We start from the raw sequence: 16,495 nt of genomic DNA on the forward strand, positions 1-16,495 counted from the left end.
AAGATGTGAGTGTATAGAAAATTTTTGTAAATATGTATCCAGTCACATGACCATGCAAACTCCATAGTTTAAAAATGTATTTCTGCTGTGCCTTACTGCAGTGTTACTCAACATTTCATTGCTATGTACCCCTTTTAAAACGCTGTACTCGCTAAGTACCCCCTAGCATAGTTAACATTATCACAAGTACCCCTTGACAAATTATAGATTTAATTGTAGCACATGATAATTGGTTCTAAACAATTTCCAAGCATTTACTATTGCTTTTAATTAGCTTAAACACTCATTTGGTGTTGTTTAAATAAAATATATCAGTTTTCTAAAACTCTAAATTTGTTATTCTTAATTAAGTACATCAAGCACGAGTACCCCAGGAACCCGCAGAAGTACCCCCTGGGGTTTGCGTACCACACGTTGAGAACCTAGGCCTTACTGCATACTGGGGTGGGAGCACAAGTAGGCTCTCCCCATTATTGGAGCACTAAGTCAAAGCAGTAGTCACCCCAAAATAATGAATATTCATATACTTGTGTGTGTACCATGTAATCTAGCCTAGGGAGGAGAATTATCCCATTAAATACCATATGTGCCTAAACAAGGGCTGCATAGAGAATCTAAATGCACAACAGTCTTTTAAACAATAGGATGTTCCCACATAAATTAAACTGTGTCATAGTACCTGCTGTAGCTCATGTTTAATATCTTGAGCAATTGCTTGTTCGGAAGAGTCCATGCTAAAGTCACCAGAGTGCAACCATCTGCTTAAAACTCGTGCGTGCCTTTGCCAAGCTCTGAAAAAAAGAGTAACAAACATTGTAGAACACTGTAAAATCACCATAGTCAGGCGAGTTTAAAACTAAACTATTGATTTATAATTTTGATAGGTAAGCCCATGCACACTGATAATTACATTGGGCTTTAAAAGATTGACACTTTCATCTTTTGGCATGGGCAGTGTTTAGGTAGAAGACTTGGAACAAGCATGCAATCTGTAGAGGCAGAGCACCTGATCTGCATACTTACATACTATACAATAAATAAATAGTACATATCCATGCTTCACAAGACCTTTAATAGTTTAACTTCTTGCAGAGGTTAGTCATTGAAATCTACATAGTGCCAGGGCAAAGATTTAAAGAGACCCTGAGCAGGACGCTATAATGGGCAAATTAACTAACCTGGGGCTTCCTCCAGCCCCTCGTACTCTGAAGATCCTCGGCCAAATGCGCGGCCCATGTGCCTGTCTCGCTCGTGTACCAGTCGTCATCGTTCTGTGCAGGTGCAGTCATCAAAAGAATGGACCGCGCACACTACGAGGGGCTACAGGAGCCCCAGTTAAGTTCATTTGCCCATTTTAGCCTCCTGCTTAGGGTCCCTTTAAACTGCTTAAACTTGGACAATCTCCTCATACCATACCCAGAAAAGGTACAACTCTAATTGTTCAGTCAGAGCTGAATAGTGTACACGCTAATTGTTAAATTGTCACCTCTCTTCCACGTTCTGTCTGCACAGGACATATAGTATGACATTATACACACCATACTTCTAGGTGCTAGATTAATGGCATACAGACTTGCTTCTTGCAACATGCACTTGAAGGAAATGCATGTACAGAGCAGTGTCTGGCTGTATCTCTTCTGGATATAGCATGAGAGTGGCCACTGAAGCCCAGTGATACTCCCTTAAGGGTGGGATACTGCTTTAAAGGACAACAAAGGTCAACTGTAGCAAGAAGGATATGGAGGCGGCCATATTTATTTACTTTTAACCACTTGAGGACCCACCCTTTACCCCCCCTTATAGACCAGCGCTGTGCTGAGTGATCTGTGCTGGGTGGGCTCTGCAGCCCCCAGCACAGATCATGTAGCAGGCAGAGAGATCAGATCACCCCCCTTTTTTCCCCACTAGGGGGATGATGTGCTGGGGGGGTCCGATCTCTCATGCCTGCATGTGGCTGGCGGGGGGGGCAGCTCAAAGCCCCCCTCCGCGGCGAAGATCCCCCCTCCCTCTCCTACCTGCTCCCCCGCCAGGAGATCAGGTCTGCACAGGACGCTATCCGTCCTGTGCAGCCAGTGACGGGACGTCCCCTGTCACATGGCGGCGATCCCCGGCCGCTGATTGGCCGGGGATCGCCGATCTGCCTTACAGCGCTGCTGCGCAGCAGCGCCGTACAAATGTAAACAAAGCGGATTATTTCCGCTTGTGTTTACATTTAGCCTGCGAGCCGCCATCGGCGGCCTGCAGGCTATTCACGGAGCCCCCCGCCGTGAATTGACAGGAAGCAGCCGCTCGCCAGAGCGGCCGCTTCCTGATTAATCAGCCTGCAGCTGGCGACGCAATACTGCGTCGCTGGTCCTGCAGCTGCCACTTTGCCGACGCGCGGTATGAGTGCGCGGTCGGCAAGTGGTTAAGCAATACAAGTTGCCTGGCTATCATGATTATCCTCTGCCTCTAATGCTGGAGATACACAGTACGTTTCTGTACCGTGTATCGAGCAGCTAATATTCAGCTGGTCCGATCACGCTGCTCGACCCGCGCCCACTCTATTCCCGCCGGCGGACAATGGCAGGGAATCGAGCAGCTGATAAAGAGCGCTGGCGGGGACGTGGCGGGAGTAGATCCGGCGGCTAATCGGCCGCCGGATCGACCAGTGTATTCCCAGCATAATGCTTTTAGCTATAGCCCCGGAACAAGCATGCAACAGATAAGATGTTTCTGACATTGTCAGATCTGACAATATGAGCTGCATGCTTGTTTCTAGTGTTATTCAGACACTACTGCAACTGGCATGGTTTAAAAGGAAAGAATATACGACAGCCTCTATAGCCCTCTTGCTACAGTTGTTCTTTAACCACTTGCCGACCGCACACTCATACCGTGCGGCGGCAAAGTGGTAGCTGGAGGACCAGCGACGTAGTTCTGCGTCGCCAGGTGCCTCCCTAATTAATCAGCGAGCGGCCGTTTCCTGTCAGATAACGGAGCGGGTTTCCGTGAATAGCCTGCGAGCCAGCTCGCAGACTAAATGTAAACGTAGGAGACACATGTCTCCTTTGTTTACAGTGTACGGTGCTGCTGCGCAGCAGCGCCATAAGGCAGATCGGGGATCGCCGCCATGTGACAGGGGACAGCCTGTCACTGGCTGCACAGGACAGATAGCGTCCTGTGCAACCCCGATCACCGGGGGGGGGGGGGGGGGGAATTTCGCCGCGGAGGGGGGCTTTGAGGTGCCCCCCCCCCCCCGGCAACACCCAGGCAGGCAGGAGCAATCAGACCCCCCCTGCACATCATCCCGATAGGGGGGAAAAAGAGGGGCAATCTGATCTCTCTGCCTGCTACCTGATCTGTGCTGGGGGCTGCAGAGCCCACCCAGCACAGATCACTAAAAACAGCGCTGGTCCTTAAGGGGGGGTAAAGGGTGGGTCATCAAGTGGTTAACAATCAGCATCTTTGAAATACTGATTGTTCTCTTATCAGTTTACATCGCAGATATGTCTTCCACCATGTGCACTGTATGTAGATCAAGGATCCTTTAGCTTAATTTGTTTCCGGTAGGCAATTGACTTAAAATTTTGCACTCGACGACCATCCAGAACAGGTTTAAGGCACGCCCTCTGTGGCAATACAGGGCCAAATTGGTGACTTCAAATTAAAATGGAACCAGACTAAGTAGTTACATTACTACTAACTTAAAAGCATTTTTCAGGCAAGTCTGAAGAATACCGGAAGTTTTTTTTTTTTCATGTTTTTGCTTTTAACTTTTGCTTACTTAAGTTCCTCTCTCCAGTCCTGGTATCTTTGCATATGATGGTGGATCTGAGCAAGTTCCTCTTCCAGGGCAGCAGTCTTCAGCCGCTCCTCCTCTACCTGTGAACATACTGTCCCTTCTTGCATACTAGTAACGCTGTTCACTGTAAAGGAAAAAAAAGGTGAAAAAGAAAAAAGTCAAGGAACAGCAATTTATAGACATTTTATTAAAACGCGTACTTGCAAGACTTCAGTTTAAACCACTTAACGACCGTCTAACGCCGATAGGCGTCAGCAGGTCTTAAGTGGTTTTCCATGGAAACGGCCGCGGCCTTTCCATGTCAGTTCACGGAGGGTGTCTCCGGAGGGAAGAAATCCCAGCTGTTTACATCATACAGCAGCGCCGTAATGCAGATCGGCAATCCCCGACCCCTGATTGGCCGGGGATCGCCGGCATATGATAGGCTGAAGCCTATCCTACAATGCGCAGGACGGATATCCTTCCTGCGCAGCCCATAGAGGGAGAGGGGGGGATGGAAAGGAAGGGAGCACCGAAAACGCTGCGGAGTGGGGCTTTGAAGAGCCCCCCGCAAAGCGCAGGAAGCTGGCGGCGATCAGACTCCCCCAGCAGGACATCCCCCTAGTGGGGGTAAGTCTGATCGCCCTGGCATAATCCTGATCTGTGCTGTGGGCTGGAGAGTCCACGCAGCACAGATCAGGCAAAACACCCCTGGTCCTTTAGTGGTTGGATACAGTATCTTGTGAAAGATGACTTCATATTACATTGCTCTGTCTGGTTTGCATTACTCCTTTATTACAATCTGTTAATAATAATTCAGATTGCAGTAAAATTACCACAAATGTATTCCACACATGATCGCATCCACCATGCCAACAGTGTCCGTGCAACAGAAAATTATATTAAGCTTTATTGCGTAAAAAAAAAAAAATGTGGATACACATTACTGGGAACAATTAACCACATAACCGCCTAACTGGTCATTTGTGGGTTTCCATGGAAACCGTTCCATGTCAGTTCACGGAGGGTGTCTCCATGAACAGCCTGCAAACCTCCGATCGCGGCTAGCAGGCGTAATGTAAACAGGCGGGAAAGAAATCCCTTGTTTACATCCTACGGTGCTGCTGTCGCAGCAGCTCCGTAAAGGAGATCGGCGATCCCCGGCCTCTGATTGGCTGGGGATCGCTGTCATGCGATAGGCTGAAGCCTATCAGAGGCGGTACAGGACGGATCGCCGTCCTGTACCGTCCATAGTGAGCAGGAGAGGGAGGGGGGGGAATAGCGCTGCAGTGGGAGGCTTAGAGGAGCCCCCCCCCCCCCCCCCATTCGGCCACACAGAGCGGCAGCAATCAGACCCCTCCCAGCAGGACATCTGTGGGGAAAAAGGTGGGGGGGATCTGATCGCCCTGCCTCAAACCTGGTCTGTGCTGCGGGCTGGAGCCCACACAGCACAGATCAGTGAAAAATGCCCTGGTCCTTAAGTGGTTAAAAGCTTAAACAAACTCTTGTCCCTTATTTGGCAGTGGTCTCTCTTTTGAAGAGTCACGGGCCGGATCATGCACCCAAACACTCACATCCCACTGTAGGCAGATTGTACCTTATCATTGATTGTGTTGAAAAAATAAATCTGTAAACCTTTAAGGACAACTGTAGTGAGAGGGATATGGAGGCTGCCATATTTATTAAGCATCCGAGCAGCTAAAAAAAAAAAAAAAAAGCTCTACTTAAAGAGACTCTGAAGCGAGAATAAATCTTGCTTCAGAGCTCATAGTTAGCAGGGGCATGTGTGCCCCTGCTAAACTGCAACTATCGCGCCGCTAAACGGGGGTCCCTGATCCCCCAAACCCACCCCCACAAACCTTGGTCGTCTTTTGGTCGCAGATTTATTGCTTCCTGGAGGCAGGGCTAACGGTTGCAGCCCTTCCTCCAGTCGCGTCTATCAGCGGCGCATCGCCGCCTCTCCCCCGCCCCTCTCAGTGAAGGAAGACTGAGAGGGGCGGGGGAGAGGCGGAGATACGCGCTGACAGACGCGCGTGGGGCAGGGCTGCGGCGGTTAGCCCTGCCCCAACCAGGAAGCGCTCCCCGGCTGTACGGAGGAGATTTGGGGGATCAGGGACCCCCGTTAAGCCGCGGGATAGCGGCGTTTTAGCAGGGGCACACATGCCCCTGCTATCTATGAGGTCTGAAGCGAGATTTATTCTCGCTTCAGACTCTCTTTAACCAGAGCTTCCTCCAGCCCTTGGCAGCCACTATGTCCCTTGCCGCAGCTCCGGGATCCGCTCCATTTCAGAAGCCGAGGTCTGCCTCTACTGCACCTGCGCGAGGGCCGCTGTCAATCACGCTCACATGGTCTGGAGAGTTCTGGGCAGGCGCAGTAGTTCCGTTCGGTTTTTTTGCTTTAACCACTTGATGACCCAGCCTTTACCCCCCCCCCCCCCCCCTTAAGGACCAGCGCTGTTTTAGCAGATCTGTGCTGGGTGGGCTCTACAGCCCCCAGCACAGATCAAATACCTGGCAGAGCGACCAGATCGCCCCCCTTTTTTCCCCACTATGGGGATGTGCTGTGGGGGTGTCTGATCGCTCCTGCCTGCGTGTGGCGGCACCTCAAAGCCCCCTCCACCGCAGGATTCCCCCACTCCCTCTCTTCCCCGAGAGATCGGAGGCTGCACAGGAACGGATCTGTCCTGTGCAGCCTCTAACAGGCTCCTGCCTGTCATGTGACAGCGATCCCCGGCCGCTGATTGGCCGGGGATCGCTGATCTGGTATAACGCTGCTGTTAGCAGCGTTGTACAAATGTAAACAAAGCAGATTCTTTCCGCTTGTGTTTACATTTAGCCTGGGAGCCGCGATCGGCGGCCCGCAGGCTATTCACGGAGCCCCCCGCCGTAAATTGACAGGAAGCAGCCGGCGACGCATGTCTGCGTCGCTGGTCCTGCAGCTGCCACTTTGCCGACGCGCGTTATGAGTGCGCGGTTGGCAAGTGGTTAAAGGACTTACGAGGCGAAATAATGAAAAAAAAGTTAAATACCTGCATGAAATATCAATGCACGGAGGACGCCATCCGCGCCCTCCGTGCTGTGCCGCCGGGTCCCCGCAGCTCAATGTCCCCCTTGGGCCAGTCCCGACCCCACAGCCCGGGTCGGGCTCTTCTGCCTCCACTAAGATGGCCGCCAGAGCTGGCCGCGGCTGCGCAGTCCGCATATGCGCGAGTGCGGCTGCACAGCTCTAGGACCTCCCCCCCCCTCCCCCCCAATCTACGCAACAGGAGTAGGCCTGTAGCGTGGATCGGGGGGGAGGCCCCAGAGCAGCGCAGCCGCACTCGCGCGGATGCGGACTGCGCAGCCGCGGCCATTTTAGTGGAGGCAGAAGAGCCGTATACTGCTGATCCTTTGCCTCTAATACATTAGATATAGACCCTGAACAAGCATGCAGCAGATCAGGTGTTTTTGACATTTTCAGATCTGACAAGATTATCTATATGCTTGTTTTTGGCATTATTCAGACACTACTGCAGCCAAATAGATCAGCATGGCTGCCAGGCAACTGGTATGATTTAAAAGGAAATAAATATGGCAGCCTCGATCTTCTACTCACTACAGTTGTACTTTATTTTGTACCTCCATTGTGAGCCATTAGCTCAATAGTTGAGCCTGTGTTGTGTACTATGTTTTATGGCCAGTTAACTAGAGGTTACCATGTCATACGATATCTAGGAAAGATGCTCATTCAGATTCCGTACACAGAACTCTGAAGCATTGGACCAATCAGAGAATGCACAGCGGTAATTTTAGACCAATCACAAAACTGATTTTCTGTTTGCCATTTTTCTGATTTGTGTTTGATTGTTTTACATTCTCTGATGCAAACATTGACCAAAAACAGAAACGGACATTGGTGAAGAGCAGAATTTCCACAGAATCAGAAATGAGCATTTCCGACACACTTCAGATGAGGGAGAGAAGCAATTTACCAGCATGTTTTTGGAATGTAAAGCTGTGAACCCACCTGGCGATTTTCCCAATGACTGGCGACATCACGAGGTGGGTACGGGTGCACATTTGCGAACGTCTGCTAGCGTCACGCAATAACAGAAGACTGACGCATTCGATTTTTAAGACCCCCAACACCGCGCAAAGTAGCGCAATCGCTGGAAATTTTGTTCGTACCGCTGTGTAACCTCGCCAACAGGAAGAGGCGTCACTAGCGATCTTCGTCAAAAGGAGGTCACTGGACCCATCAGGCAGTGAGTATGCAGCTTAGAGGATACCCACACAGAAATGTGAAGATCATACAAACGCAGATAGTATCCTGGGACTCTGATATGCTGCAAGGTGTGAGTGTTAGTCACTTAGGCCCCGTGTCTTATATTCTGGCTCAAGTTACCTGTGTTAACAGCCAAGGGTTGTTTTACTCCTGTGTCCAGGAAAATACCCTTTGGGGAGAACTGCTGGCAGGAATCGGCCAAAACAGGTATTAATTGTGAAGGCTTCTTCAGATGTACTTCCTGGCTAGGCGGATAAGTGCTCTGTTGAAACAAAACACTTTCTTTAAAGAAACGGCTAAAAAAAAGTCTATTGTTTAAGAGCTGGATAACTTAAGGAACCAAACTGGGAAATACAACGTTATCATGTTACTCCGTAACTGATATTACCTGCTTTCATGAGCCAACATGAGAAGGCACCAAGAGAATAGATAAGAGTCAGACATCTAGCAATAAAGTAAATGAAATGTTACAAGCACCAGTACCACCTGAATTTTGCTGTGGGTTTTAAGGAATATTAAAGCTTTGCGTGGTACAATATTTTCCTTATGATTGGCCACTCACTATTTTAACATCTCCATGTAGTATGAAGGTTTAGCTACACAATCTGTTCATAGTATCCAATATTTCCTGATCCATATAATACATTGGTCAGTGATTGGCCAGATTGTGGAGGTAAACCATCATACTATGCGGAGATGGTGATAGCTCAATTTCATCGGAGGCAGCTACAAGATGACTTAGCAGAATAATCTGCAACCCAGGTTAAAGTTCTCCCCCAATCCAAGTGAATACCCTCTCTTCCAGCTGGGAGACACGGACCACGAACACTTAAGTTGGTGGAACAGCATCTGAAATCTTTATTTACAGGTCAATCTTATATACACCCTGATGTTAGGGAAAAACCAGATTAGACCGGAGTGCACATAGAAAGTATTTGAAACAATAGCATAGACATGGTACAGACAGCAGAGACAATAGGATTTGTTATTCTGTAAACAACTGGCAGAGGCAGACTTTGTTACATGTGTTAATTTCTCAATAGACCAGGTTTTTTAACAACAATGCATGAATAGGTCTGAGTCTTCAGATCTCTGTCACAGTGGCTTGTATGGTAATATACCAACTGGGTATTGAAATATAGGTTTTGTATTCTGTCTCTCAAAGGTGCCTGGAGCTTCTAGAGTGTTAATTATTAATGTATCTGTAAAGCACTGTCTGGAGGAATGTGCTGCTGACTAGTTGAAGCAATGATGTCATTTTTAAGAAATTGTGATGTGCTGTATATATTTTAATATCGGGGTGATTTAAGCAGCACATTATTACAACCTTTCAGATGGTAAAATTGGTATTTGATTGGCCAATCATAATTGAAATTGTGTACCAGGCTTAATGCACTCTTCTCTCACCCCACCTTCTCTGTTTGAAAACCCACCAGTGTTATACATAAGCCATCGTGATACAATATAAGGAGGCCTAAAAAAAAAACATTTGTAAATTTTGTATATTTGTACCCTATCTGCTTACCAGGTTTGCCTGTACTTGACCCCGTGGCATAAAGGCAGAAGGTGGCATAAGTAATGGCACTGTCTGGATTGGACAGAAGGACTGAGATATTGCTGTCCCAGGATAGATAGAAGAACACGGACCTAAAGGCAGGTGGTCAGCAGAAGGAATGACCAGGCTTCTAGTTTTAGAAGGTGCCACAGGAACTGTGTGGGTAGAACTTGTAGCATTTATTTCCAGCTGACCTGAAGCCAGATAAGATGAACGCTCCTTGGAATTGTCCTTGGCATGATGGTCACTAAAATTAGAGAGGTAGATTTCATTATAGCAATCTAGAACCAAGATGTTATACAGTAGATTAAGAATCCTTTGATTACATGCAATATTTTATTTTGCGATTGTACCTTGTGAGACACTCATAATGCACCACTTCATGACAGGTATGCATCCCTGTGCCCAGTAAAGCTGTAGTGACCCATAACCACCAGTATTTTAAATAGAGAACTTAACCTGCTACAGACATATGTTACATATAGAAGCTTGGCAGATGAGCTTTTTTTTGTCCCTAGGCTTTCGCAAAGGACTAGAAGACATGATCTGTTTTAGCCATTTATTTAGGAAAGGGTTCTTTACAATAAGAGTGATTAAGATGTGGCAAGCATTGCCACAGGAAGTAGTTATGGCAAATTCTAGATCTGCATTAAAAGGGGGCTTAGATGCTTTCCTTGCGTTGAAAGACATGGCTATAATTACTAGGTAATGCCCAGGGGTGTTGATCCAGGGATTTTTTTTTTTTTAATTCAAACCGGGTTTATTTGCATAAAATAAATAGGACATACCAGAATTACCAAAGAACAAGTAGTACAATTGGAGCATCAGGATGTAATACAACAGCCAAGTTATCACTCTTGAATAACAGAAAAAGGACAAATATTGAGAGAAAAAAAATTACATAGCATGTTATCAAAGAGTAACAACATCTTAAGAAGGAATAGCCAAATAAACCAAACAATAACAAAGCCATACTATAAAAAGGGTCATGATCCAGGGATTTTATCCGATTGCCATCTGGAGTCAGGAAGGACCATCTGGAATCGGGAAGGAATTTTTTTCCAATTTGGGGCTAATTGGACCATGCCTTGTAAGGGTTTTTCACCTTTCTCTGGGTCAACAGGGATATGTGAGGGAGCAGGCTGGTGTGGCATTTTATTTTCTGGTTGAGCTCAATGGATGTATGTATTTTTTCAACCCAAATAACTATAAAACTATAACTATGTAACTATGTAAGGAGGCAGAGTATTCAGGGAACTGGTATTGTTTAAAAGGAAATAAATATGGCAGCCTCCATATCCCTCTTGCTTCAATTGTCCTTTCAGGGACCAGAGTCTGTAGGTCCCAAAGTGGTTAAAGTCCTGTACAACAAGATTGCAGAGTCCAGCATTCTTAAAACAACCAGATAACTGAACATTTCCCATTATGTGGAAGTCATCATTTCAGGGCAGTGGGTGGGGCAAAGGAAATCATTCCTTTTTTCTTCTGTGAACCAGACATGCAACCAGACTACTGGAGGTACATTCATGTTATATTTAATTGCCCACATGCTGACTCTAAATGTAATATATCCAGGAAAACACCTACTGATGCTCACATTTGAGAACTGTAGTGTTGACTCGCAGCATCTGTGAACAAAGTGCCGATAAGACCCTCTTTTTCTAATGAGTGCAACAAAAATTCTGGAGTGCGAGGTTTCAGGCGCTCTGATCTCAACGTACTTCTGCAGAAAATGAAAGGTATGGAAAGTATAAGTGACCATAAAGGATGATTAACCAAAAATGTGTAACGTTAAAAAGCAACAAAATGGAACACAAGCATTGATCATAGAAATGTCCAATGCTTTTTCCAAATGACCTACACCAGTGATCTGCAAACTTAGCTCTCCAGCTGTTAAGAAACTACAAGTTCCACAATGCATTTGCCTTTATGAATCATGACTGTGGCTGTCAAACTCCTGCAATGCATTGTGGGACTTGTAGTTCCGTAACAGCTGGAGATCCAAGTTTGCAGATCACTGACCTACACCATGTTAAGGTGGCCATTAATAATACAATTCTCCAGACGATTATCCGATTCGATAGTAATAGCAATCGGAAAATCATTAAGGCCCACTAAAGGAAGAAAAGCGGCTATCCACTTCGGTCAGATTGATGGAATTGATCTAAAAAAATTGATAGATTGTTTTACAGTAGAATCTTGTTTCAGTAAACTCTTATCATAAATCTCTGACTAAAGTAAACTCCGTTCCCAGGTCATGACCATGCGACAGTATGAATATACAAGGTTTACAAACCCTGATATAGTACACTACTTGCTCAAAATTGTAAAAAAGAAAAGTTTGCAGAGACCTCACTGATCCATACAAAAATGCAAAACTTTATTGAATACCAGCAAGCACAACATCCCAAAGTCTAAAAACAATTCCTTAAAATTGGAGTCCCCAGAGTTCCTCACATCACCCTCACATGCACAGTTCCATTCACACAGACCTAGCAGTGCTAATTGATTACCGCTGCAGCGTGTAGGCTAGCTTAATTGACTAAATGCCAGTGGAACCACTACCTATAAGTGTATATATGTACACACCAGGAAGTCCTGTAAATTGCAGGCGAATTGCCGTTCACGCAAAACTTTTGAGTGCACTCAGAAAAAAGGAAAAAAGGAAGGGCCCATATCAAAAAACATTGTAGCTACTTCAATTAGTCCTATAAGGTACACTTCTCACGTTAGCATGTTGATCCAGCATATCGCCATTTCACATTTCACAGGTGGATAATTGCACTTCCAGGCATCTATTTGTAACAGTTCAAAGCAGGTTGGCTTAGTAGCCCCAATGCCAATTTATAAGGAAGCAGTTCATGTATTGCTAAGGAGGCTCAGTCATAAAGCTTTAGCCACAGAGCACTTTAAAAGGAGGCAGATGCCAGACTTAACTTACGTCGCCCTGCGGGTCCCCCACACTCCGCAGTCCGCGCATCTCCGGCAGATTTTCCTCTTTTCTCCTTTGAACTTCCGCTGCAGCGGTTTGTCAGAACAGCACACGTGGTCCTTGGCTGAAGGTGCGCACGATCGACCCGCTCACAGCCTCACGTAGTAGCGGGGATCCAGTGCGCAGAACACTTGGAAGGGTGGAAGAGATCAGTCAACAGGGACTCCTCCCACTTACATGTTTCGCCCAATGGGCTTCCTCAGAGTGACGTCAGGGGGGGTGGCTGAGTACTTCCCATGGTCTTTTATATACAGTCCAACATCATGTGATCTAACCTGAGCGGCCATCTTTGTTGCTGGATCCGCGCTTGGATTTTCCCTCTTTCTGAAACAATTGCATTGATATTCTCTTAGCGTGGATCGAATATAAAACAAAAATAGGGTTTTTTTTTTTTTTTTTTTTTGTGCATACACTGAGACCTCGATAAACGCAAGTCCACACTGGGCATCTGATTAGAGTATAACATATGTAGCAGTAAATATGTAAATATGTAACCATCACTAGCCTTCACATATATCTGCCTACCTTTCTGAGCCACACATAAAAGTGTATTATTGCTCACTATTGCCTCCAGAGGTCCCAATGCACAATACTTTCCCCTCTTTTCCATTCACCATCCCAGACATACTTTGTCCTAAAGGGGTACTCCAGCATGAATCACATATATCTAATCTAAATATACAGAGAAGTCAATTTCTGAGTTCAGACCTGATGGTGTTAGTGTGCCTAGCCTATATATCCACATTGTTTCTACTCTACAGAGTTCTCTCTCAATATTAACTTTTCTAGCTCCTTTTTTCATGGAGAACAGGACTTTAACCAGACTACCCCTAAAACTGCCCCCATGTTTTTCACGATAGTGCTGTCTCAGAGGGCCCTTGCAATTTTCGTTTTCATTGCCCACATTTGAAATGTGCTCCAGGATCCGCGTTTTAAAAGCCCGGGTGGTCATACCAATATAGTGTAGACCACAGGGGCAGGTAATCATATACACTACCCCTGTGGTCTCACAATTCATGAATGCTCTAATGTGCGGAATAACTTTTGCTTTAAAGTAGGACTGCAAAAAGGAGACATTCCACCTTCTCTTTAACTGCTTCTCCATTAGATTACGGTGACTCCGGAACAGCTGCCAGAGAGGTTCCCTTCCCTTGCCTGACCCCTTAGTGTCCCCTGTATTTGATTCCGTAAAGGCCAGCTCAATCTCCTGTTCAAACGTGTCTGGCAGTCTGTACGCCATTATGGAGAAACAGCCCCCTCCCCCTGATCTTAAATATAATAAAACCGGACCTCAAAGATTGGGAGGCTGTGTTGCTAGAATCCAAGCAGAGCTTTACTATTTAATAGATGGGGCTACAAAAATGTGGTTTTCAAAACCAAATACCATATCCGTAGTACTAAAGAAATATAGCCCTCAAAAAGGACCGAGCGATTTTATTACTCGAGCCAGCTGGCTCTCTTAGGACATACCACTCTCTGTGGGCCTCAAACCTTGAACGGTAGGAGGAATTGAAGGTGTTTATGGATACATTAAATGCAAATGACAGGAATATTAGGCTTACCTATGTGTGTGATGCGGTGGAACTACCCTTCCTGGACCTGAAAATTGCGGTCAGGGGGGATCGTTTGATAAGCACAACGTATAGAAAACCCACAGCGGGAAACACCATCCTCCATGCCTCCAGCCATCATCCCGGTCACCTGGTGAGGAACATTCCATATGGCCAATTCCTCCGTTTAAGGAGGAATTGCACTGATGAAGAGGATTTCAGGCGAGAGTCTCGGGAACTTTATGATCGCCTAAGGGAACGTGGTTATTCCCATAGGACCCTTAGAAAATGTTTACAGAGGGCAAGGAGTCGAGACCGAGACACACTCCTTGGTGAGTCTGAGAGACATGGATCAGATGATGTCAGAAGAGAGGGAATAGTGACGCAGTATGGTTCCCACTGGGATGCTTTGAGGAGCTGTGTATCGGGGCTCTGGCCCATCCTCTTGGCATCCTCCGATATTGCGCAAATTGTGGGCCCGACCCCTACTATAACAGCAAGGAGAGCAAGAAACTTGAGGGACCATTTGGTATGTTCTGAATTCCGCAGCAGAGGGGCAGAAGAAGGGAGGAAGAACTGGCTCTCAGCAGTTCCACCCCCAAAAGGCATGTATCGCTGCGGCAGATGCAAAGTCTGTCCATTTGTGCACAGGACAAAGACGTTCTGGGATGTAAAACAGGAGAAGGAATATGACATTAGAGCATTCATGAATTGTGAGACCACAGGGGTAGTGTATATGATTACCTGCCCCTGTGGTCTACACTATATTGGTATGACCACCCGGGCTTTTAAAACGCGGATCCTGGAGCACATTTCAAATGTGGGCAATGAAAACGAAAATTGCAAGGGCCCTCTGAGACAGCACTATCGTGAAAAACATGGGGGCAGTTTTAGGGGTAGTCTGGTTAAAGTCCTGTTCTCCATGAAAAAAGGAGCTAGAAAAGTTAATATTGAGAGAGAACTCTGTAGAGTAGAAACAATGTGGATATATAGGCTAGGCACACTAACACCATCAGGTCTGAACTCAGAAATTGACTTCTCTGTATATTTAGATTAGATATATGTGATTCATGCTGGAGTACCCATTTAGGACAAAGTATGTCTGGGATGGTGAATGGAAAAGAGGGGAAAGTATTGCGCATTGGGACCTCTGGAGGCAATAGTGAGCAATAATACACTTTTATGTGTGGCTCAGAAAGGTAGGCAGATATATGTGAAGGCTAGTGATGGTTACATATTTACATATTTACTGCTACATATGTTATACTCTAATCAGATGCCCAGTGTGGACTTGCGTTTATCGAGGTCTCAGTGTATGCACAAAAAAAAAACAAACAAAAAAAAAACCCTATTTTTGTTTTATATTCGATCCACGCTAAGAGAATATCAATGCAATTGTTTCAGAAAGAGGGAAAATCCAAGCGCGGATCCAGCAACAAAGATGGCCGCTCAGGTTAGATCACATGATGTTGGACTGTATATAAAAGACCATGGGAAGTACTCAGCCACCCCCCCTGACGTCACTCTGAGGAAGCCCATTGGGCGAAACATGTAAGTGGGAGGAGTCCCTGTTGACTGATCTCTTCCACCCTTCCAAGTGTTCTGCGCACTGGATCCCCGCTACTACGTGAGGCTGTGAGCGGATCGATCGTGCGCACCTTCAGCCAAGGACCACGTGTGCTGTTCTGACAAACCGCTGCAGCGGAAGTTCAAAGGAGAAAAGAGGAAAATCTGCCGGAGATGCGCGGACTGCGGAGTGTGGGGGACCCGCAGGGCGACGTAAGTTAAGTCTGGCATCTGCCTCCTTTTAAAGTGCTCTGTGGCTAAAGCTTTATGACTGAGCCTCCTTAGCAATACATGAACTGCTTCCTTATAAATTGGCATTGGGGCTACTAAGCCAACCTGCTTTGAACTGTTACAAATAGATGCCTGGAAGTGCAATTATCCACCTGTGAAATGTGAAATGGCGATATGCTGGATCAACATGCTAACGTGAGAAGTGTACCTTATAGGACTAATTGAAGTAGCTACAATGTTTTTTGATATGGGCCCTTCCTTTTTTCCTTTTTTCTGAGTGCACTCAAAAGTTTTGCGTGAACGGCAATTCGCCTGCAATTTACAGGACTTCCTGGTGTGTACATATATACACTTATAGGTAGTGGTTCCACTGGCATTTAGTCAATTAAGCCAGCCTACACGCTGCAGCGGTAATCAATTAGCACTGCTAGGTCTGTGTGAATGGAACTGTGCATGTGAGGGTGATGTGAGGAACTCTGGGGACTCCAATTTTAAGGAATTGTTTTTAGACTTTGGGATGTTGTGCTTGCTGGTATTCAATAAAGTTTTGCATTTTTGTATGGATCAGTGAGGT

The 16,495-nt window shown here is 46.2% G+C and overlaps 1 protein-coding gene across 6 annotated transcripts in view; it reads right to left on the reverse strand.

Annotated features, from left to right (window-relative positions):
• SFI1 (SFI1 centrin binding protein) overlaps window positions 1–16,495 on the reverse strand; it is a 145,840-nt gene that overhangs the window by 250 nt on the left and 129,095 nt on the right. For all 6 annotated transcript variants that reach the window (XM_068238479.1, XM_068238463.1, XM_068238456.1 and 3 more), the window contains 5 exons: window positions 11,180–11,305; window positions 9,553–9,829; window positions 8,148–8,289; window positions 3,767–3,908; window positions 680–791 (listed from right to left, as the gene is read on the reverse strand). In XM_068238479.1, coding sequence (XP_068094580.1) covers window positions 680–791; window positions 3,767–3,908; window positions 8,148–8,289; window positions 9,553–9,829; window positions 11,180–11,305 — 799 coding nt within the window. The remainder of the gene's footprint in view (window positions 1–679; window positions 792–3,766; window positions 3,909–8,147; window positions 8,290–9,552; window positions 9,830–11,179; window positions 11,306–16,495) is intronic.

Source organism: Hyperolius riggenbachi, chromosome 1 (genome assembly GCF_040937935.1).
Source record: "Hyperolius riggenbachi isolate aHypRig1 chromosome 1, aHypRig1.pri, whole genome shotgun sequence".
NCBI classification, from domain to species: domain Eukaryota; kingdom Metazoa; phylum Chordata; class Amphibia; order Anura; family Hyperoliidae; genus Hyperolius; species Hyperolius riggenbachi.